Raw genomic sequence first — 24,567 nt, 5'->3', positions numbered from 1 at the left:
TACTATTTGTTTTTTGAATGGGATCTGAACAACTTTCCTCAAGATCAGGTGGGATGCAATACTTTCCCAATACCACCATATTTTATAACTGGAAGAATAGAATTTTTCACCTGCCAGTTTTTCCATTTCTGCAGCATAGAAGTACTTCAGTAAGTATTGTTCACACCCCAGTCATCCACCAATAAAACCACCCTCCTCTCATCACAGGCTCAGTTTAGATTTTTCCCCTCTTTAAATTTATTTGTAGGATTTCTCACCTGCTGGTCAAAGCTGGCTATTATTATTTATTTTCATTTGATTTCTTACCTGCCTTCACCATAAGGTCTGAGAGCAGGTTACAACAATGTAAAAATACAATTCTAAAAGCAACGAAAACAATTTACAATCAAAAGAATAACATGAGCCCTAAAAACATATATCTCAGGTGTCAAAGGCCTGGGTAAAAAGTTGTGTATTCAGCGTAGGACAAGAACTATGCAATGGAGAGGGAATTTCATCACTTAGGGGCTGCCACAGAGATTGCCCTTTTCTGGGGCACCAACACCACCCCTAAACATATGAGGGTGTGGAACTACCCAAAGTGGTCTTTTACATACTAATGAAAAGCAACAGCTTCAGGGAGGAAGGAAGAGGAGACCTATTGCTTGGCATACATTTCCCCCCTCCCATGAAAGTTCTGAACAAAACAAAGCTCAGTCTCATGCAAAATCTGATGGTCCACCTTTTGGTTAGTTATTTCTTACACAAATCAGTGCTTGGCTGTTGTTTTTCCCTCCCTCTGTAACTGCAGTTAGTGAGAGACAGTTTAGCTTGGAAAGGTAATTTAACGGTATCAAGAATGAGTGGTTGCAGTGGATAATTTTTTAGGAATCTAGTGCAGTCCAGAGGAAATGAAATGCACCTATGGAACAGCTTCCCCAATGAAACTCACAGAGCACCTTTTGTGTGTGCCCCTTATTGGCATCAGGCAAATAACATTTAATTCAACCAGGCTTTTAAATTGTGCCTTAAATCCAGGCTGTAGGTTGTTTTATGCTGCCTCAATGTAAGAACTTTTCTTTTCTGTATTTTGTCACTGATTTGATTCTCACCCTATATTGTGTGTTTAGGATTTTGTTGCAAGCCACCCAGGAGCAATGAGGCGGCGATATAGATCCAACAGAGCAGTCAACATCAGCATCATGGTGAAATCCATGAGTCTTAAATATTGCATTTATGGCTGAAATCATACTCTACTTTGTAGAGTTATGCTTGCCAAAACTCACTGAAATGCTTAGGTGTGGACAATATCCACGTAGGATATGTCCCAGAAGAAGAAGAGGAGGAGGAGGAGGAGGAGTTTGGATTTGATATCCCGCTTTATCACTACCTGAAGGAGTCTCAAAGTGGCTAACATTCTCCTTTCCCTTCCTCTCCCACAACAAACACTCTGTGAGGTGAGTGGGGCTGAGAGACTTCAAAGAAGTGTGACTAGCCCAAGGTTACCCAGCAGCTGCATGTGGAGGAGCGGAGATGCGAACCCGGTTCCCCAGATTACGAGTCTACCGCTCTTAAGCACTACACCACACCACACTACATTTGTCAAGCAGTGATTGGCTCTAGTACATTCATTCCCCTTTGTAATTTGAATACACATCGGTCAGTTTCAATATGAGCACCAGGGTGAAAGGCATTTGCCACTTTGGGGGTTATTATTTTTATTGCATGCAACAGGTCAAATGAGTTCAGTCTTTGTTTCAACCCTGCTAACTAGCCTTTTCAAAAACCACAAGTTCACAGAGCCTCTCAGAGATTTCTCAGAGAATTCTAGAGCTGCTTGTCTGACATCATATTCTGTCGTCTTCCATACGTTTAGGTCACTGGACATTTTTTTTACAAGGCTTTTTCATGAATCCAGTCTACAAACTCAATCACATTAGTGTAAACTCCCGGTTGACCTGGACGAGCGCATCCCTCACCCCAGCTGGTAACACCAACCAAATACCAGCTTCCCTGATGTTCACATGAGAGAGGACCACCTGAATCTCCCTAGAGAGAGAGAGAGAGAGAGAGAAGAAACACACATATTGTCAGTATTTTGGCCATGTGAGAGTCCTGGTCTTGAATGGGACATCCAAATTAACAACTGCTCTTTTCCTGAGTATAAACAAACCACAACAGGGGCAGAAACATACTCATTAGAGTAACGCCACCAGAACTCAAAAATAATATGTTCATAATCTGTTTAAATGTAAAATGGTGATAAATCTCAAATGCATTACATGCGCTGATTTCAATCCAATAAACTTTAATATTTTTGCAATTCAAACCAAGGGTAAATAAGAGTTAATTTATGTGTGGTCTGCAGAATTGGCATTAACTAAGCACCCAAACCCATGTCATATCTTCACATGTTCATTGTTTGATGCTACCTTTAATTTTTCAAAGGAAATGAAAATGGCCTTCTTGCCAGGCAAAGGCACATGGAATGATTTTACTTTAACCCTTTAGTCAGTGCCAGCAAGTCTGCTCACTGTGCCATATGTGTAATGGAACCTTTTTGTCTCGGCCCATCTACAGAGAACAATATAAAGCAGGACACACCATATTTAATCGTTACACTGATTTCCTGAAAAGTGGGACAGAAATGGCCGGTTCCGCTTACACTGCTACAAGCCAAAGCAGATGTTAAAGATTAGATTTCTCAAGTCATAAGTTAGCTTGAAAAGTAAATGAAGAGAGAATACATGGTGCAGATTGTCCAATGCTTATTTCTTTAACTATTCCCAGGGAACCATGGGAGCTGTAGTAGGAGAGACAGCAAGGGATTTCTAGCAGGATTCTCATCACCTTCATTCACCAAACTACAATTCCCAGGATACTTTGGCAATTAAACTGGTCAACATTTGTCAATTACATAAATCCTAAGTAACACAAAGGGGGCTGTTACCTTACAAGCATCCCTGCCACCTTCTCTGTAGCCAGCACACATCATCTTGTCAGTTATCCTGTGTTCTTGGTATCGTGACTGGCATTCTAAATTGGATATTAGGGGGATGCGGACTTTTTGCAGGGTATCTTGTATCTCACCTACAGTGTTACAAATGATGGAAACAGGACACAAAGCAGGAAGGGGAGAGAGATGTCAACAATGTTGCCAATTCCTCCTAGCTCAGTAATTTCCAGACTGTGTGTCGGGACTCACTAAATTGTCACAAGAAACTAGAAGCTCCCAGGAGTCTGAAATATCCACCCACCCATTATGTAGACTGTCTGCTTTATCTGTACACATGCAGAGAATGACCGTAGATCAAGGATGCTGCATTGGCAGATGGTTGCCTTAGATGACCTTTGAGGTCCCTTCCATATCTATGATTCTATGCACTGCTCTGTCATGCTTCTTTTCATGTAACTTCCACTGGTTACGGAACTGCCCAGCCTGCACATCACTGGTGTGACATCACTGGTGGTGGAAATCAATTTGAAAACACTAAGTGCATCATTTCTAATATCAAATTAAGGCCCCACATATATTACACATTTAAAAGATTTATATATTTGTAGGCAGTGCAAAATTGAAAGCTTCTAGATTATGTATCAGTGCAATTGCTACCCTATAGGTCACAGGAAACCCTCCCCTCCAGAGCATGTGGATTTTTCCCTGGCATGACTTCATCTTTTCTGGATTCAACATGATCATTTCCAAAGATAAGTATTTCACATTTCTTAGTTTTATTTTTTCAATACCTCTCTCTTTTGTGTAACCCCATCCAGTCACCCAGCAGTTGGTGAATTCTGTATTCATTCTGTCTTCAGATGGTAAGCATATAGGTTGCTGTAAAGCTGAATTTCCATTGAAAGGAAAAGTAGATAGTTAAATGTGGAGGAAAGAGAATTCATTTAAAACTACATCGCATTCCTGTAAGAACGCCAATCGTAATTTTTACTTGGTTGGAACAATAGCTGGTTAAAAGCTACTGCAGTCAAGTTACTTTAGCTTAAGATTTTGCAGTAAACTTAAAAGTTTCACGTACCACTGAAGTTCATTGGCTTGTCCAGTTTCATTAAAGCAATGTCATATCCTGTCTCTGAATACTCATACTTAGGGTGGACAATAATCTCTTGAACTCTGAAGAAGGGGGTATCTTCATTTATTTCTGACTGCTTCAAAATGCCCGCATAAACACGCCAAACATCTGTTACCAGAAGGCTAAGCAGAGAAACAATTTTAAAAGATCAGGCTTATTTAAAGCTTTGAATATGAGGCTGTTTTCCATTGATTTAGAGAGGCTAACCTAAGATCCCTGCAACACAGAAATCCAGCTATTTCTTTGTGTTTTAAACCACTGTATTGTATTGCATTCTTTTCATTTCTATTCTTGTATCAGCTAATTCTCCCCAATACTCTATGTGCTTTTTTTTGGGTGCCTCATAACATCTGGAGCCATTTATAACATGCCCATGCCTTTCTTGAAGCCTTGGTAGTCTTTCCCTTCTTCTCATAACACATAAGAGCACGGCAGCACATAGCTCTGCTGGATCAGCCCCAGGATCCATCTAATCTAATCTTTATAGTGGGGTAGCAGAGCTGAAAATACCGTATTTTTTGCTCTATAAGACTCACTTTTTCCCTCCTAAAAAGTAAGGGGAAATGTGTGTGCGTCTTATGGAGGAAATGCAGGCTGCGCAACTATCCCAGAAGCCAGAACAGCAAGAGGGATTGCTGCTTTCACTGTGCAGCGATCCCTCTTGCTGTTCTGGCTTCTGAGATTCAGAATATATTTTTTTTCTGTTTTCCTCCTCCAAAAACTAGGTGCGTCTTGTGGTCTGGTGCGTCTTATAGAGTGAAAAATATGGTAATGCCTATATATTTCACATCTGGTAACCAATGCACCTATGGAAGTGCATACTCAATGCTGACCAAACTAAGCCTCCTAGAGCACAATATACACCAGGTAGGTTAGTTTGGTCAGAATTAAGTATACACTTCGAGAGTTAACACTAAATACCAAGGCTCAGCAAACTTTTTCAGCAGGGGGCTGGTCCACTGTCCCTCAGACCTTGTGGGCAGCCGGACTACTATTTTGGAGGGGGAACGAATTCCAATGCCCCACAACTAACCCAGAGATGCATTTTAAAATAAAAGAACACATTCCACTCAAGTAAAAACACACTGATTCCCGGACCGTCTGTGGGCCAGATTTAGAAGGCAATGGGCCGGATCCGGTCCCTGGGCCTTAGTTTGCCTACCCATGCTAATTAGATTACTTCTGGTAAATGAGACACCATAGCTGCTAGAGGACCATGTGTCCCAGATTTTTTAGACTTGTCTGCCTAGGACTTGCCGATCGAAAGGTCGGCGGTTCGAATCCCTGCGGCGGGGTGCGCTCCCGCTGCTCGGTCCCAGCGCCTGCCAACCTAGCAGTTCGAAAGCACCTCCGGGTGCAAATAGATAAATAGGGACCGCTTACCAGCGGGAAGGTAAACGGCGTTTCCGTGTGCGGCTCTGGCTCGCCAGATACAGCTTTGTCACGCTGGCCACGTGACCCGGAAGTGTCTCCGGACAGCGCTGGCCCCTGGCCTCTTAAGTGAGATGGGCGCACAACCCCAGAGTCTGTCAAGACTGGCCCGTACGGGCAGGGGTACCTTTACCTTTACCTTTACCCATGTACTATCTGAAACCAAAGGGGTGCATTGGTTGCCAGGAGTGATTTCCCCCCCCCCCCAGCCCTCCTACCCTACTATTAAGTTTTCCCACTAGCAGTCCAGTAATTTCATGTACAGTCATCTCTCTAGTGAGATAGACAGTTTTCACCAATATTGCAGGGCAGGGATGGTCCAAGATATTTTGCCACCTGAGGCAAACTATAGAATGATGCTCCACTGTCATGTTTTACTCCTATAAAAAGAGGGTTTTATCTCACATGCATTCAAGCTCATGGGAAGAAAAGCCAGGCCTACTGTGCGTGCACTTACTTGGCTTGTTCATTTGCAGTTTAGGAGAAGGTGCCACCAGCTCCACACATCCATAGCCAAAAATACCCTTACAGTTTACTAACCTAAGTGCAACCCCCCACACAATGGTGAGAGAGGGAGAGCAAGCAAGCAAGCACAAGAGCAAGGCTAACACACACAAAGGGAAACAGTTCACCTCACTCCTTGCATCCTGGATTAATGGGGAGGCACTCACTCACTCAAACTACATGAGAGCAGGACTAACGGCAGAAAGTGAGGGAAGCCACTCATTCCCACTTTTTCTGGAACAAGCAGCCAGAGAGCGGTGGGAGTGCAGGGCAGCGACTCCATGCCATTCAGCGGGTGAGGAAGGAGGAGGAAGGAGGCTGGAGGCAAAGGCAGAGGCTCAGACAAAAGCATCGCTAGGGGTTCACGAGGCGTTGCTAGGGGTGCGCAATGGCCAACCACTGCATGGTCACTCTATGGCCTCAGCTGTTTCTAGACTTGCTGCTGCTGTTGCTACCACCCATTCCTGGGTCTCTTCACATGGTTTTCCCCAGGCATCAGATGCCTGCAGAATTTAGCACAGAGCCGCTATTTGTGGGAAATGTGCTTTGTTGCTAGGCCACCGGTGCTACGGAGAAACATCAAACATAGCATGAGGGGGCATCTATTAGCATAATGGGACTTCTCCATCCTCCCCTCACAAACATGAATGCAGCAAACCTACTCCAGGAGGTTGGGGAACCTTCCGGAACAGATGGAGGGGTGGAAGGGAGAAACCAGAAGTCCCACTGGACTAGAGGAGTTCTTCTTACATTGGACATAACTGGATCTCACCCACTGTTTTCAAGGCTCATCCCTTGCAACTTAGAAACATTTAAACAATTCGGTTTTGCTTACTTCACAGAGGTTTTACTCACTCTTCTGTACAATGGGCTGCAGTCACTATCCATTGGTCACTGATGATTGCACCACCACATAGATGACTCTGAAGAGATAATTTTGCATGCAAACTGACTTGCCAGGGCCATTCTCCAGAAGACGAATTTGTTCCTCCAACAATCCGTCCCATTTTCACAGATTGCTTCACACATTCTAAGAAAATACTTAAATCTCAACAATGTTTTTCTAGCACAAATAGTTTTTACCTCATAGTTTTTGTTTATTGCAACAGATCACATAGGTTGATTAAAATGATAAAACTTTGAAGTTTTTTAAAATAAATTTAATGATTTTTTTTAAAAAAATAAAAACTTTCTTTTATGCCCTCTCTCAAGGACTATATGTGGGCTTTTACCACAACAGGCATGCAAGTTCAGTTACATTGAGGCAAATGAATTGACCCAAACCTCCCAATGGTCTTCTAGAATTTTGTCACCACTATATTTCATCACTGATACTCTGAATTAAGATTATCCAAACTCCTAACGATTCTAGTTCTCCTTGTATCCACTAGGTTCAATCTTGTGTATTTCTCAGGCCTTTGTGAGATACATTATTAAGACAAAAGGACTCTGTGGCCTGTAACTTACAGGCAGAAGACCAATTCAATCCACTGTGAAGTCCTTTCCCTTGTTTTCAAAGTCAAACTGGATGTGACTTTAGGAAATCAAATGCTAACCAGACATGACTTGGGACAGCCGGTCACTGACATCCTGATGCTTTCATTTTAACCAAGCAGCAGGTGTGGGACTGTCCCTTCCCACAAGGATTGGAGCAGTAGTGCAAAAGCAGAGGAGTGTTTAGTTCTTTCCCTGTTTTGTTTTTCCCCAATCCAAACTTAAACAAAGCTGCTGTCAACTCCAGTAAGGAAAGTGATACATTTTCGAAGGTGGCATGGAACTCATGATATCTAACTATTCTCAGTCTCCCTCACCAAACAGTAAGCTTCCCTATCAGAGCTAAGAGTTAAATGAAGAAACTGGAAAGGGTGAAATTTGTACTCCAGTGCAGGTATTCTCAATCAAGTTCACATATATTAGTGAAAATAAGTTATGAACGTGCATTGTGTTAGGAAAACTGCTTGCAAAAAAAAATGTGCATTTGAATCAAAACTGAATGCAAAATTCATATATTAGGAGAAATGTCACCTAAATGTTGATGAATTTCTATGAGGGGTTATAAATAAATAAGTGGCAAAACTGCTTTGGAAATGTGAAGAACTAAATTTCAAAATGGAAAAATAAGAAACTAAGAGAAATGGAAATTGAAAGATTTGTCCAAGCACAAATTAAGCTCTAAGAGGCCTTTACTATGCAATCCCTTTTAAGAAGAAAAGTAAACACAAACCAGCAAACAGAAGCTGATGGGCACTTGATAGCTAGACAGAACTACCCCAGAAATGTTTGTACAGAAATGTTTGTGCAGAATGACCACAGAAGGTTCAGGGACATGAGCAGCATTTTGAACAGACAGACTCTGGTACATTAAACAGAGGAAGTATGCTTTACAAAGTTAGAAGAGATATCAGGGTATCTATCAAAAGTTGTTAATTCTGGATTATAGGCAGCTTTTGTTCCTGAACTGGGCCACACAGTCTGTTTATATAGCCTTAGGTTATTCTATATTGCTGTATATAAACTTACAGCAGAGCCTTGCAGATTAGAGACCTCAGAGGAGACAATATTGGGCAGATGAACAAAAATTCGTAGTGTTATAGACTTGGTTGTCTCACTGGTTACTTCAGTTGGCACCAAACAGGAATTATTATGTTATGCTTACCTGTCAAATTTGTTCATATGATAAACCATTGTGTGTCAGCCATCTGTTATCATGAAATACTAAGCACTACTGCATGAAAGCCCTTGTCAAATACTATTGCATGTCAGCTTGCAAATACCATTAATTACTGATATTTCAAACATAATAGGAGGCCAAGAAGGTGTAGCAAATTTCAATAAATATTCAGCAATCATTAAAGCAACAAAACAATATATGGGGAATAGTGAATATACAATAACGGAGAAGATAATTTTAAGGCGGCATTTTGAAAGCAAATCTGTTTTGCCTCTGGTGAGCACCCAATAACTATGCAATGTGCCTAGACTAAAATTTAATTAATTAACTGGGAACTTTAATGGCTCTTATATAGGACAAAACCTTCAACGAAGCACATGAGGCCTGATGGAACATACCAAAGATATCCCAAGAGAAGTGGCTGGCAGGGTGGAATAGTGCTGCGCTGCTATCATCCCAACAGCAGTGCTGCCAAAATTGAGCTGGATGGTGTGTGGGGGTAGGGCAGGGTGGCAGCAAGGCTGGGTGTGCATGGGCACACTGGCAGATGTGCTTGATTGGTTCCACCAGAGCACCCACACAGGTCTGCCTCAGCACTAACCTCAGCACCATTCTGGTAAGCAGCAGCCATGCCACTGCAACACTTTGCCACCAGGCCGCCTGCCCCTGCTAACCCGTCTAGCATCTAGACACCCGTCTAGCTTCCACAGCCAGCCAGCCAGATGCTTTTAGAAGCCCACATACAGAAACGTTAACCACATACTTCCAACTTTGACTCACCAAGTCTGTCTTTAACCTGACACAATCTTAAAGAATAGCCAGAAACCTTTCCCGTCTCAGTCACAATTTTATTTGGTGCCCCATCGGCAGTCATTCTTAGGTAGCATTTACATTTGCTATCAAGAAAAGAAAGGAAGGCGGATTCAATTTTCGAATATTGCTCAGCAAGGAAAAGTTTATGGGTAAATCTTAATATTGTGGGATGTTCGTTTGTTGATTTATTTCAGAAACTTACCCTTCTCGGTTGCACAATGTTGGGTCTGAATCGTATGTAAAAAACTGGCAGCGGACCGTGTCTGTGCAAAGTTGTTGGCATTCCTTGCTTCCTTTGACATAGTCTGCCTTCACTTGCTCCCCCAGAAAGTTCAAATTGTTGTGAGTCATAACATGACAGGCTGCCATTTTGTTTGTAACCATTGCAAACAAAATAAAATAAAAACAGTGCATTATCATGATAAGGGCAAGGAATTCATCAATCATGAAATTGCTTTGTGGGCAGCATAACTTATGCATTACCTGGTGTAGTTGTCCGGCAGCTTAGGAGACTGAAACCAGACTTAACTCGTCTTTCTACAAAACTCTCCGGTGTGCCATTTATTGATTTCATCATTTGGCAAGTAAATCTAAAGCCAAAACACAAACACAAACTCATCAGTGATAGTATTGATTGCATACTGAAAGTGCTTCTAGGCCTCTTCAGCTGCATTCTGAATACATCATATCCTCTGATTCTGTAAACCAGGGTTTCCCAAACATGGGTTTCCAGCTGTTTTTGTACTACAATTCCCATCATCCCCAGCTAACACAGTCAGAGGTCAGGAATGATGGGAATTGTAGTGCTCAACAATCAGGGGAGTGGAGAAACAGGAGGCACGCTGCCACATGCACACACCCCAGATATTCATTGACTCATCCACAAGGGCTAAGGATAAATATTTCAAAGAGATTGTTACAATTTTAAACATGTTATTAGGAAGCATGATGTCTTCAGACTACTTGATAGTAATACTCACTTTGGGTGTTTTACATCTCCATCACTATCATAAAAGGTAAAGAATAAGCAGACTGGGTTGTAAGTGCAAATTGTTCTGCATACAAAGGCATCAGGTGTCAGAACTCTTGCAACCGTAACACCAGAAAATTCCTCCTGAAAAATGTCCATCCGACACTCTGCACAGAAAATGAACGTGTATAGTCAAACACATCCATGAAATCAAGAAATACACACACATATAATATCACTTTGGTCTGAGAGTTATGGAGTCGAATTCTCCAGAATTTCATAGAATCATAGAATCATAGAGTTGGAAGAGACCACAAGGGCCATCGAGTCCAACCCCCTGCCAAGCAGGGGGTTGTGTATTGTGTATTGTGTATTGTGACACTGTTTGACCTTTCATTCCCTGAATCCATATTCTCAACGCAGCAACAAAGCTCATTCAAGGGCTTGTGCAAGTCACTATCTCTTAGCATAACTACTTCACAAGATTGTTGTGAGAATAAATTAGCAAAACAGGATAAGATTTGACTATGTTATAACTCAAATATGTTATTGGCACAATGTTATTGGCACCTTTACTATAACCATTCTTTTTCATAGTCACATCCACGTCATCATCTTGTGCGTGTCAGAGCCCTGCAATATTTGGGGCTCAAACTGGTGCCCTCCCAATATTGTTGGACTACAACTCCCATCATCTATGACCATTGGCCATGTTGGTTGAGGCTGATGAAAGCTTGAGCCCAGCAACATCTAGAGGTCACCAGGTTGAAAATGGCTGCTGTATGGAATATATATTTACTTACACCTATGGCATTGTATCAAAACACCCTACAATATACTCTCCCTACTGTTTTCTTTTAATATATACATATTTACCTGTATCGGCACCTTGACATGCCTTTAATGAGAATCCTGACATAACGCCACTTAGATACCTTATACTGGTTGGTGTTCCCTTGGCACTATACTTCAAGTAGCATTTATTGCTGAATGAGAAAGGAGATTTAAACTGTTAGCATGAAATAGGAACCCAGTCAAAGGAAAGGAAATAATTATCTAGCCTCAGATTTGTTGTTTTCCAAATTTGTTGCCTTCCTCTATGTCAGGCATAGGGACCCTTTTTCAGCCTGAGGGCCATGTCCCCTCAAGAACAAACTTTAGGGGTCTGCATGCAAATGGTGGGTGGGACCAGAGAAAAAGGCATTCGATACAAATGATGTGACTCTTACCTTTGTACAATCAGCTACATTCCAACCAAACAAAAATTGAGATTTTTCTACACAGAGAGACACAGACACATCTCTCAGTCCTCAGTCCAGACAAACAAGAGGCATAATTCAGGGATATAGTCTAGTCAGGAAAAAACAGGCCAGGAAGCTGTAGAATGAAGCCAGGAGGGGCATGGTCAAGGGAGAGGGGCAAGCCCTGAGGAGAGCGCCAGATAGAGAGGCCTGCATTAAAAAAGCAAAATCCAGATAGTTGTATGTTTTGTTTGGTTAAATGCTTTACTAAAGGAAATGATCTAGAACCTGATCCATCTCCTGAAGTGTGGAAAATAGAGGGCAACTTTTAAAAAGACCAAAGCAGGTACTAATTTTGATTGTGTGCTTCTGGATTTTAATTCTTATTAGAATAGCAATCCACAAGCATCATCCAATTAATCACGGTGACTGTGCTCTGAAGGTAGATAGGTATCAGAATAATGCTGCTATAAAATATTTCACCATGTGAAGTCACTAATAATGCTATACTCATATGCATTCTGCTTGAAAAATGATTGCAACAGAATGTTGATATATGTGCATCAAATTATACCAGCATAAAGGTAAACAGTCTGTGAACAATCTGTATTTGACTCCCAAAGTGCTGGGTCATTAGCACATTTAAATCCACAGCAGAGAATACTGAAACTGTTCTGAAATAGATTAATTCAGCTTGTGCTATTGCAGACAATTTAATACCATTTTATGACAACAGAAAGTACTGTTAGCTACTGCAAGAAGGATGGATTTAGGCAGCAAACACTACTGCTAATGCAATCCTATGCATGTCTACCCAGTAGTAAGTCCAAATGAGGTCAAAGGGGCTTGTTCCCAGGTATATGGGTAGAGGATTGCATGAGCCAAAGACCATAACTAATTTATATAATCTCAACATGGCCAGCACAATTTTATAAAAACTGACAAAAATACATGATCTGTACAGGAGAGCTTGGGGGATTTTGAGCAGATATCTAAACTCTGAGTGCAGAAATGTGAGAATTGTCTTTAAATACTTCCTTTCATTGAAGCATGGAAATTTTCTGGTTCGTTGTGTTTTATCTGGATTGAATAGTATGCCATTCTCTGGTGTGATGGTTGGCAAGCCAACAACAGGTAGGCCACTGATCATAGCTTGTTAAGGAGCAACAAACCCACAACCCCTGGTTCCATTGGAACCTGAGAACTAATTCAAGTCATAGCAGTTTCAGAACCAACTTTAACTAGATGGGGGCAGAGGGCATGAATATTACAGCCTAATGACCACATTTATTACCCCAGAAGTAACATAAGAAACAGTATTTATACCCTCACACTAGTACAGGGACCTGAATCCAGGCTAAGGGCTGGCATAGCAGAAGGTTTTGATGCCATTATGTGGGGTGGGAAAATTTATGCAGCCTAAAAGCCACATTGCATGGTGGCCAAATGCCAGGGGTGGGTAAGTGACAATTTGTTACCTTTAATTCTATGGGCAGATGATTGATCCTGGAGCAAACAGCCTGTGGTCCCTGTTTTCCTGCCTGGCAAAAGCATCAGAGTCATTGTAGTCCACTTGCCATATACAGAAAAACGAACTATCTGATCCATAGTACTGAGAAGTCCATTGGGTCCAATTAAAAAGCATATTGGCATTATTTACCGGAAATGTGCATCGTGAAATGAAGCTGTGGTGTATGTGAAAAAATGACAGTGATTCTCATTGGTGCATCTTTTTTGGCAGTGGCCATAGCTTTCTTCAGTGGTTATATTGTAGTTTTCTCCTCGCATATCCAACCCTTCATGGACTTCCTTGCTGCAAGCTGGAGAGGGGCAGAAGGACAACAGCAATCTGCAAATGCAGATGAACACCGATAGCAAGGCATCTAGAGGCATCTCTATCTCCCAGCAACCAGGCATCAGTGCCATACCCCAAGGCCCACACTGCTCTGTTTCAACAGTAAGCTTGAGAGGCAGAGGTCCAGACTTCAAGGGCAACTCCTAGATGCCAGTACTAGTCCCAAGGGCCAATCCCAATGCATCACACCTTATAAAGCCTAGGACCCAGATCCAACTTCTTAGTTACATGGTCTTCCACTGAGCTGACAGCCTCTTCCCCCTAGATCTCAGAACTTGACAGCCTGGGAAGCAGTTCCCACTCAGGCAGGGCAGCAATTCACATGTATAGTAGTAGTAGTAGTATTTCACAGTGGGATTTCCTTCTGAGTAAAGATGCATAGGAGCAGATCCTTATTTCCCCCTCCCCACCAGGGGCCAAGGTTGAGAAGTAGGTGGTCCTAGCTATTTGTCAATCACCTGATGTCTCATTGATGTCAAGATTTTGCTTGCATGGTTTGAAATCATACCATGAAAGCAAAGGCACGGTGCTTTGCAAGCCCATTCGTCTGGTCATTGGCTCTTGCATGGGCCAGTGCATAGTACTTTGCAAGCCCAGGGATCAAATGATTGTTGACACTTACAGACCCCAGTGCACAGGACTTTGCAGGCACCACTGATTAGCTGACTGCCACTGCCTGAAAACCCCCTTTCAGCCAAGCCATGTCCCTACCTGCCCCATGTGTGACATCAGATATAGGGTACCAGGTGTAGGGCAGATGGGGAGGCCTGGAGGGGGGAATTGGGCCTTCAAGCTGGAGGTTCCCCACCACTGATGTAGACAACACTGAGCTTGATGGCTCAATAGTCTGACTTGGTATAAGGCTACTTCCTATGTCCCTTTGGCTGCTTTGTAGGGTCTCCGAACCAGCAGACCTTACCAGTGACTCCAGGGCATTGTTTCCGGGAATGTCCAGAGATTACCCCTTTGGTGGGTATCCTTGGCAACGCTTGAGTATCAGTCTCTTTCAGGAAGCATGCAAACCTGACACTAAGGAAAGGAGAAGAGAAATAGATTATAGAATCATAGAATCAAAGAATTGGAAAGGACCCCTTCATTTATAGCGTGTGTCAGGGGCTCAGGAGCAGAAGCACAGGGAAGAGGGGAGATGGAGAGCGAAGGGGAAGAATCTGAGGGCAGCATAGGGGAAGATGACAGTGGCCCGAGAGATTCCATGAGCCTCTCCAGCGAATCGGAAGATTCACAGAAGGGGGCTCCGATGGCCAGGGCAAGGGGGGTCCCGGGAGGGACGCACCAGAAGCTAGGGGCCAGCAGCGACTCCCAAAGCAGCAGCTGGAGATCGGGACCAGTTTCCCCACCAGAGCGTAGCGGGGGGGAAGAGTCCCATGAGTCAGGGCTGACCACGCCCCTATCGCTGAGTGAGGGAACGGAGGGGAAGTCAGATCCAGCTAGCCCCCCCGAAGGGGGAAGCAGTGACAGGAGCAGTGTAACGGTCAGGAGGAAGGTGGCCGGGTGGGCGCGCGCGCGCGGGACAGCAGGGAGCTCGGATTGGGAGCCAGGTCCTAAAGCACGCCGGAGGCAAGGGGAAGAATCCGGGGACTCTTCAGCATCAGAAGAGTCCAGAAAGGGCAACACCCCGGCGGGCAGACGGACCCAGAGGAGGAAAGAACAACGGAAGAGGTGGAGTATGGCTAGAGTCTTAAACTGGTGTCTAGGGGGAGGAGACTCAGACGGAACTTCGGCGGTCTAGGGTTCAAGACGTAGAGCTGCGCGCCACGGCTTTGGAATGGAAACTGAACTTCAATAAAGACTTTTGTAAATAACCACGACCTGGCGTTGGTCCTCTGTGAGCTGGGATCTTGGGCAGCTCTGACAGTAAGTTCCGTCTCACAAAAAAACCTTCGCAGCGTGAGTTGACGCAGCGAGGGGCAAGACTTGGTGTTTTGCGAGCTCACGAAGATCGGGAAGGATGGCTACAGAGGAGAAATTGGCAGCCCTGCAAGAAGCAGTCACGAGGCTTTCCATGGAAGTAGCATCATCCAGGAAGAGAGAGGAGGAATCAGCCGCGTTCTGCCAGGATCTGCAAACCAGGTTGGAAATTTTGAGAAAGGAGGGGCTACCAGGTGCCAAGCCGGAGGGGATTGGCCTCGGAAAGAGGGGGGGCAGCCTCGTGTCTCATTTCGATGGGAGCCTGCAGCAGTATCCTAACTTCAGAGCAGACGTAGTGTTCGCGCTCAAGTTGCTTCAGAAAGACTTTAGAGATGAGGAGGAGAAAGTGGGGTTCATAATAACTCATCTGCATGGAGAAGCTAAAGCGTGGCTGCGCAATCTTTGGCGCGACAATGATCCCGCCCTCCAAAATTCAGATGCCTTTATTAAGGCTATGGACGCTTGTTTTCAATCTGCAGTGGATGTGGATGTTGCCAGGAGGGAAATGCATGGATTGAAACAAGGCAAAGCCACTGTGAGACAATATCACTCCCGCTTTTTTGCGTTGGTTAATGCGCTGGGATGGGAAAAGGACTCAGCTGCCGTCCGAGACCTGTTCTGGGAAGGGCTGAATGGGGCGGTGAAAGATGAAATTGCGAGGGGGGAGAGGCCCAAGAGCACCACGGAAGTCGTCCAAAGAGCCCTGGCGATAGGGGTGCGTCTGGAAGACCGCCTGTGGAGCAAGGATGAAGGGCGTTGGGGACGCACACTAGCCAGATCACCTCCTTTCTTACCCAGAGAGACAGCGCGCACCCAGTCCACACCTCCACTGGGAGGGGGAGAAGAGCCGATGGAGATAGGTGGTGCCAGGGCTCAGACAGCCACCAGAGCCCCAACACCGGGAGCAGTCAAGGCGAAGCCTCCTAGAGGGAGCAGGAAGTGTTACATCTGCGACAGTGCACAGCACATGGCCAAAGAGTGTTCCCAGAGGCTCCACAAGCACACTGCAGCCTCAGCAACAGTAAGGGGAGCAGTTCAGCAGGGGGAACAGCTACAGGGAAACGACCAAGCCTGGTTGGAGGCAGAGCCACTGGAGCCCAGCCAGGCGAGTCAGTGAAGCAGCCCCCAGGGATTTTACAGCCCACAGACCCCCTCCCACCCAAACCAGTGGTGCAACTCACTGCATCACTCCAGCTACCCAATGGACTCACCATGGAAGTCCCTATTACCATTGACTCTGGTAGTAATGCAGACTTTATAGGAGGGGATTTCGTCAAACAACATCGCATAGCGCTTTTACCAGCCACTATGCCCCTGAACGTTGTCACGGTTGATGGAAGAGAGCTACTGGGAGGACAGGTGGTACAGCAAACACCGCCTATGGTGATGCAAATTGGGAATCACCGCGAAGTCATCAGCTTCAACGTCACTCACCTGTCAGACACACCCATAGTATTGGGCATGAGTTGGCTGGACAGGCACAGCCCGGCATTAGCATGGTACCAGCATCAATTGACCTTCTGCTCCTCCTACTGCGCAGAACACTGCATCCTGACCAGCCAGGAAGATGAGGGGCAAGAGGATGAACCACAGCTACACTTGGGCATGCTACAAGCGGTACCCGACAAGTACAAGGCGTTTTTGGAGGTCTTCTGTGAGAAGGAAGCGGACAAGCTGCCTCCCCACAGGCCCTACGACTGCAAGATTGACCTCCTGCCGGGGGCGACGCTGCTGACTGGAAAACTGTATTCCATGTCTGAAGACGAACTGCAGGAACTCAGGGACTTCATAGACCACAACTTGAAGCAGGGATTCATCCAAGAATGCAAAGCAGTGGGGGGCAGTCCAGTGTTTTTTGTGAAGAAAAAAGACACGCCCCAAAAGAGGCTTGTAGTTGATTACAGGGTCATAAATTCGAGGACGAAGCCCACGGCATTCCCCATGCCCAAGATCGACGACCTGCTGGCGACGGTGAGGAAGGGTCGCATCTTCACCAAGTTGGATCTGCGAGGGGCGTACAACCTTATACGCATGAGAGAGGGCGACGAGTGGAAAACAGCCATGTTTACGCCTTTGGGCACCTATGAATACAGAGTTATGCCGTTTGGCTTGCAAAATGGCTCCCACTGTTTCCAAGCCTTCATGCACCACGTGTTAGCAGGACTTCTCTACAAGAAGTGCGTCTGCTTCCTGGACGACATTCTGATCTTCTCGGAATCGCAGGAGGCTCACGAGAAGGACGTCAAGGAAGTTCTGCAGAGGCTACGGGAGCACAGACTTTACGCCAAACTGGAGAAGTGCCAGTTCGACATGACGGAGGTGGATTTCCTGGGCTACAAGCTGTCCGACAAGGGACTCGCCATGGACAGCACCAAGGTCCACTCGGTGTTGGATTGGAAGAGCCCGCGCAATCGGAAGGAGGTCCAGAAGCTTTGCCAACTTTTATCGCAAGTTCATCAAGGGGTTCGCAATGCAGACGGCGGCCAACACGGACACTCTCAGCTCCAAGAAGAAGAAATTCGTCTGGACGGACCAAGCGGAGCAGTCCTTTTAGCGGCTCAAGCGTCTCTTCACGTCCGAAGAACAGCTGCTACACGTCAATCCCAGCCGACCAATGAGGGTTGAAACGGACGCCTCGGACAGAGCCGTGGGGGCGGTCCTGTTGCAGCAAGATCCGCAAGGGGACTGGAGGCCGTGTGCTTTCTACTCCAGGAAACTCAGCAAGTCGGAGCAGAACTACACCATCTGGGACAGGGAGTTGCTGGCCATTCATGCAGCCTTCAAGGCATGGCGGCACTTCCTCATAGGAGCCAAACACACGGTGCAGGTCCGCACGGACCATAAGAACCTGGAGTACTGGCGCACGGCGAGGTTCCTGAACCAGAGACACATCCGCTGGGTGGAGTTCTTTGCGGATTTCGACTTCAGGATAGAATACATCCTGGGAGACAACAACGTCATGGCGGATGCGCTATCCAGGAAGCTGCAGTATCTCGAGGAAGCGGCACCGGTGGCGGCCAAGCACATTTTTGCACCGAAAGCGTGGGCGTGCGCTTCAGCCACCGTGGACCTGGACGCGGTACGTCGCGCGCTGCAGGCGGATTCCTTCGCACAATCCAAGATGGAGGAGGTGCGAAGAGGCACAGCGAAGGACGACGAGTTCCAGATACGCGACGGACTGCTCATCCGCAAAGGGGCCCTCTACGTGCCGGGAGACGACCTCCGCGCGAAAGTACTGCAGCAGTTACACGACGCGCCCAGCGCCGGGCACTTCAGCAAGGACAAAACGGCGGAATTAGTAGCCAGAGATTTTTGGTGGCCCAAGATGAGGGGAGAAGTCGCAGAGTACGTTACTAGGTGTGACACATGCCAAAGGGCCAAGCCAGTACACAGGCTGCCGGCGGGACTGCTGGAACCGCTACAGACGCCGCTCGAACCATGGGAGAAAGTGGCCCTGGACTTTGTCACAGATCTGCCCAGCTCGCGGGGCAAAACGGCGGTACTCGTGGTCGTAGACATGTTCACCAAGATGGCGCACTTCATCCCTTGCGTGAAGGTGGCCACGGCGGAACAGACCACCAAACTGTTCATAGACCACGTGTTCAAAGTGCACGGCTTACCGCGGTCCATCCTGTCCGACCGGGGTCACCAGTTCATCTCGAACTTCTGGCAGAAGCTGCTGGGCATCCTGAACGTCAAGCTCAACTTAGCGTCGGCACGACACCCGCAGACCAACGGACAAGCGGAGAGGGTCAACGCCATCATGCAGCAGTACCTGAGATGCTACGCGAATCAACAACCCTCGACCTGGGTGGACTACCTACCGCTGGCCGAGTTTGCCTACAACAACACGAAGCACGTGTCCATGGGGGTGACACCATTCTTCGCCAATAATGGGCGGCATCCCAGAACCTTCCCGGGATTAGAGAGAGTGGGGAAAGGGGAGCCATAGGGAGCAGAGGCCTTGGCAGCGGAGCTACAGGAGGTCCACGAGCAACTCCGACGGCAGTTGGAGCTAGCAAAACACGCCTACAAAGTGCAGGCGGACAAACACAGGAGAGTTGGGGAAGACATCCAGGTGGGGGACTGGGTCTGGTTAGCAGCCCAGGCAGTGCCGGCCAGATCGTTAGCTAAGAAGAAGCTCGGACACAAGCAGCTAGGGCCTTACCTAGTCGAGGCACAGATCAATCCAGTAGCCTTCCGGTTGACACTCCTGGAGGGCTCCAGAATGCATCCGGTCTTTCATAGATCAGTGCTCACACCCTACAAGGCACCCCACAGGTTTCAGGCGCCAGGGACCGCACCAGGCCCGCTCAGCGAGGCGCCCACGAAGGGGGGGTCACCGAGAGCAGAGCCACTCAACAAGGTCACAGAGATTTTAGACTCGAGATGGGGGGAAGAGGGGGTTGAATATCTCCTCGCCAGGGAAGGTGCCCCGGCCAGCGCCAACAGGTGGGTACCGTACTATGCCGTGGAGGAGCACTACCTCAAAGACGAGTTTCATGCACTCTTCCCACACAGACCCATGCCGGCAGATTATTTCGATGAATATCTTTTCACACCCACACTCTCAGCCAGCACGTTCCAGGGGTTCTCACCAGCTGAGGAAACGGCGCCAGAGACTACCTCCCCAGAGGGATCAATCTCTGGGTTTGGCACAGACCGCTCTTATTGGTGGGAAGATCAACCGGAAGTGGGGTGGAGCAGGGAACTGCCGGGAGGGCCCTTGCACGCAACGTCACCCGAGGCAACAGGGGGAGAGGGGGACATGGACGTGTTGGGGGAGGATCCTGGGTTCGAGCACACCGGCAGAGAAATGGAAGCAGAGATCGACGTCGACGAGCCCGTCACGGACTGGCAGGAGCCAGCCGGCTGGCTGCACACCAGGGGAGATGAACTGTATCCTACACTCACCCCCACAACACTGGAGCACCCGGAACCCACACCAGAAGAGGGGGAGGGGGAAGGGGGCTTCGAGGGGGGATGGATGTCAGGGGCTCAGGAGCAGAAGCACAGGGAAGAGGGGAGATGGAGAGCGAAGGGGAAGAATCTGAGGGCAGCGTAGGGGAAGATGACAGTGGCCCGAGAGATTCCATGAGCCTCTCCAGCGAATCGGAAGATTCACAGAAGGGGGCTCCGATGGCCAGGGCAAGGGGGGTCCCGGGAGGGACGCACCAGAAGCTAGGGGCCAGCAGCGACTCCCAAAGCAGCAGCTGGAGATCGGGACCAGTTTCCCCACCAGAGCGTAGCGGGGGGGAAGAGTCCCATGAGTCAGGGCTGACCACGCCCCTATCGCTGAGTGAGGGAACGGAGGGGAAGTCAGATCCAGCTAGCCCCCCCGAAGGGGGAAGCAGTGACAGGAGCAGTGTAACGGTCAGGAGGAAGGTGGCCGGGTGGGCGCGCGCGCCAAGTTCAAATGTACAGGCACGCGGGACAGCAGGGAGCTCGGATTGGGAGCCAGGTCCTAAAGCACGCCAGAGGCAGGGGGAAGAATCCGGGGACTCTTCAGAATCAGAAGAGTCCAGAAAGGGCAACACCCCGGCGGGCAGACGGACCCAGAGGAGGAAAGAACAACGGAAGAGGTGGAGTAAGGCTAGAGTCTTAAACTGGTGTCTAGGGGGAGGAGACTCAGACGGAACTTCGGCGGTCTAGGGTTTAAGACGTAGAGCTGCGCGCCACGGCTTTGGAATGGAAACTGAACTTCAATAAAGACTTTTGTATATAACCACGACCTGGCGTTGGTCCTCTGTGAGCTGGGATCTTGGGCAGCTCTGACAGCGTGCATTTATTTTTCTTCCCCTTTATCTAGCTATTTATTTATAGTGTGGATTATTGAACTATGCGAAAAGAAAAAAAGAAACCCCCTCCCTGGGTAAAAACAAACAAAATGAACCACCAACTGTCCCCTCCTAAAACTGTCCCCTGCTGTTGAAATTCAATTACACCCAGCTTGGGACAGGAGGTACCTGTCTTGTTCGAGTACATTATTTCATTTTATAATGTATACAAATCAGAAAGAGCAATTATAAATGCAGACAAAGGTTAATGTCACTTGTATATAGATGCCACTAAATGAATGAACAAATAAACAAACAAATCAGAGATGTAATGTGAATGTTACCTTCCAATATCTTTCACCCAGTCTCCTGGAAAGTAGGAAAATAATAGACACTTTGGGTGATACGTGCACACCATCTGGCAGTAGTCTGCATTGGGAGCATAAACCTTAGAGATATCTCCTCCTTGAAAATATGTGTTTTTGTAGATTTCAGACACACATTCTGAGGCACAAAAATGCAAAATGTTAGCATATGTTCATGGTACATAGTTGTTGCTGTTTTCCAAAGCAGGGGTAGATAGGCAGAAGATGGCTTCTAGTTGCTATTAAAAGCTTTTGCCATAGTCCTTTTTGCAATATTTTGCTTATTTCTGGTTGCATTTTATGTGTGTGTGTTTTAAAAACAAGTGAGGGTATTTTGCACATTTTGTGCATTTTCTGAGCTCATTTTCAAATTGCAAGGTTTGGAGAATGGCAAAATCCAGCGGACTGTTTTGTTACGTTTCTGTACAGTGGGTTAGGGAATGCAAACCGGTTTTGTCAGCATCAAAGTGTGGAACAAATGAAATCCGCAAGCATCCCTACTTCAGCCACCCAGCCACTTTCAACCCCTGCACTTCAAGTTCTTTCCGTCCCATAGACCCTTTTCATTTATAAACCAGCTTTACGTTCACGAGTTCCTATGAAGAACACAGGAAGTTAAAAACCATGGTCCCACTGAGCAAAAAGAAACCCTTCCATCAATGGGATGCATCACATTGTGCTATTTTTAACACAACCCTATTTGTTAACCTCTACAAAACTACAGTTCCTGTTGCTCCTTTCTGAGTTTTTATATCAGGAAAAGTAGCCATGCCTTTATAGGTGGCCAGAGCAGGTGTAAGTAGACCATTATGTTATGGCTGGAGTAGATGGAAGCTCATTGCTTCACCTCATTATTTATGATTTGTAACAAATCCCCACCCCCAATCAGCTCCAAGGCTAGCCCAAGACATTTTGCTGCCTGATACAAAAATAATATTTTTTTTTAAAATGGCATCCTCCTCTATTTCATGCAAAAAGACCTACTGAACTGGCAGTTAAATTTTATTTCAGTGCTGGCAACAGAACCGCATCTGCCCCCACAGTTGACAAGTTAACTTACTGGTGCGTACCCTCCAAGTGTCCAGACTTTCCTGGGGCATTCCTAGAATTGCCAAAACCATTCCAGCTTCTGATTTGATCCTGGAATGTCCCATTTTCCCCTCCAGCACTGTCACTGTTGGAAACTTTCCTAATCACAAAAGGTCTGTTTCTTTTTTTTCTTTTTTAAGTAGAGGGCAATTGAGTGTTTTAATCTACTGTAATTGCTCAAACCTAAATTCTCCAGTACAGTGGTACCTCGGGTTACATACGCTTCAGATTACAGACTCTGCTAACCCAGAAATAGTACCTCAGGTTAAGGACTTTGCTTCAGGATGAGAACAGAAATCATGCTCTAGCCGTGCAGCAGCAGCGGGAGGCCCCATTAGCTAAAGTGGTGCTTCAGGTTAAGAACAGTTTCAGGTTAAGAACAAACCTGCAGAACGAATTAAGTACTTAACCCAAGGTACCACTGTATAAATTTAACACTGTCCAGCAAAATTGTGAGAGAGGCACCATTAGTCACCACTGAAACCCCCAGCTTCCTCTGGAAAAAAGCATTGGAGGATGCAAAATATTTTGAAATTTGGCTACCCTAGAATTAATAATTCAGAGTATTTGGATTTCCTTCAGTATTATTTGTTAGATAAACTATTACCGTTCCACATTTTATTTTCTGAGCTTGGTCCGATGAAGTCATTTAGGTATATCTTTACAAATATTCACATACAAGAAGCAATCTAGAGGTACTTACCGCTAGAGACTGAAGAAATTAACAGAATGAAAGAACATGTTTGTGAAATCCATGCCATCCTAAAAAATAAATGCAATAAAATATTCAATGCCCATTTTAAAAGTGTGCTATAAGGAGGGATTTCTCAAAAGCTCACATTTCCAAGGTCTCAGAAGGAGTTTAACCAAATGGGCATCAAAAGTTGTCATTAACATTGCTCAGTATTTTCAAAAAGTATAGTGCTTTTATTATATAAAGATGAATAATTTTTGTTCCCATCTGTTTAAACTATCAGCTAAGATTTATTATAATGAGTTACTGCAGTTAGTGCTGTACTTTTATATCAGCCCATTGGTTGATTGGTTGATTACCGCAGCTTTAGTTAGATTTTTTTTTAAGCATGCGTCTAATATCAACAAAGCCTGATTTCTGACAATTTTTTAAACAATTTTTAATATATGTTGTAAGCTATCCAGACTGCCTAGGGAAACCCAGCCAGAGGTATGGGGTTTGTTTTTATTATTATTATTATTATTATTATTATTATTATTATTATTATTACTACTACTACTATTATTACTACTACTACTACTACTTTTGATTTGCTCCCAGCTATCTAATATAAGCCCTGCAGTAGATGTATATTTTATTTGAAAGCAATAAAGGAAATTCATTACCTGGAGATAGTTGCTGCACTTGTAACTTTTCTTTCTGAACAAATGCAATTTGCAGTACCCAAAAATGCGGTGGAGAGGGGGAAATGTACACATTCCACTTGTGATAAGTCGTGCTGCCTCTGCCAATGTTTATCTGCCTGTGATATTTACTTTTGAGGAAAGCTCACACAGTAAATACTGCTTCTGCCTTCTTGAAAGTGATTCTCAGCTGACGTAAGCTGACCGGTGACACCGGAAGGTTTTTTTTCTTTTCTGAGAAATGTCATTTTCTCTCATTTATATGAGCTAAGCCATCTGGTGTTTACTATGGGTACTACATTGCATTGGAGCAGGAACTGGCAAGCCACTCTAGTATCCCTGCCAAGAAAACTCCATGGACAAAGACAACAGGCATATGAGTGCCTGGCGTGCTCTGGTCCATGGGGTCACGAAGAGTCGGACACAACTAAACGACTAAACAACAACTACATTGCATAGAAAATGAATGCATCAAAAT

General features: G+C 45.8%; 1 protein-coding gene across 1 annotated transcript; it reads right to left on the bottom strand.

Annotated features, from left to right (window-relative positions):
• Positions 1 to 1,680: 1,680 nt before the first annotated feature.
• KLKB1 (kallikrein B1) lies at positions 1,681 to 24,140 on the bottom strand. Its single transcript, XM_079990056.1, has 15 exons — positions 24,072 to 24,140; positions 23,416 to 23,474; positions 21,603 to 21,762; positions 14,472 to 14,575; positions 13,358 to 13,517; positions 11,333 to 11,442; positions 10,467 to 10,623; positions 9,970 to 10,076; positions 9,689 to 9,848; positions 9,454 to 9,569; positions 6,858 to 7,032; positions 4,014 to 4,189; positions 3,727 to 3,822; positions 2,930 to 3,069; positions 1,681 to 2,028 (listed from the first exon to the last, which is right to left on the bottom strand). The coding sequence occupies exons 2-15, from the start codon at positions 23,471 to 23,473 to the stop codon at positions 1,873 to 1,875; spliced, it is 1,875 nt and encodes a 624-aa protein (XP_079846182.1). The 5' UTR covers position 23,474; positions 24,072 to 24,140; the 3' UTR covers positions 1,681 to 1,872.
• Between the last annotated feature and the right edge of the window lie 427 nt (positions 24,141 to 24,567).

The sequence above is a fragment of the Podarcis cretensis genome (assembly GCF_951804945.1).
Source record: "Podarcis cretensis genome assembly, chromosome: 9".
Lineage (NCBI taxonomy): Eukaryota > Metazoa > Chordata > Lepidosauria > Squamata > Lacertidae > Podarcis > Podarcis cretensis.
This window is presented reverse-complemented; position numbering and strand designations above follow the sequence as displayed.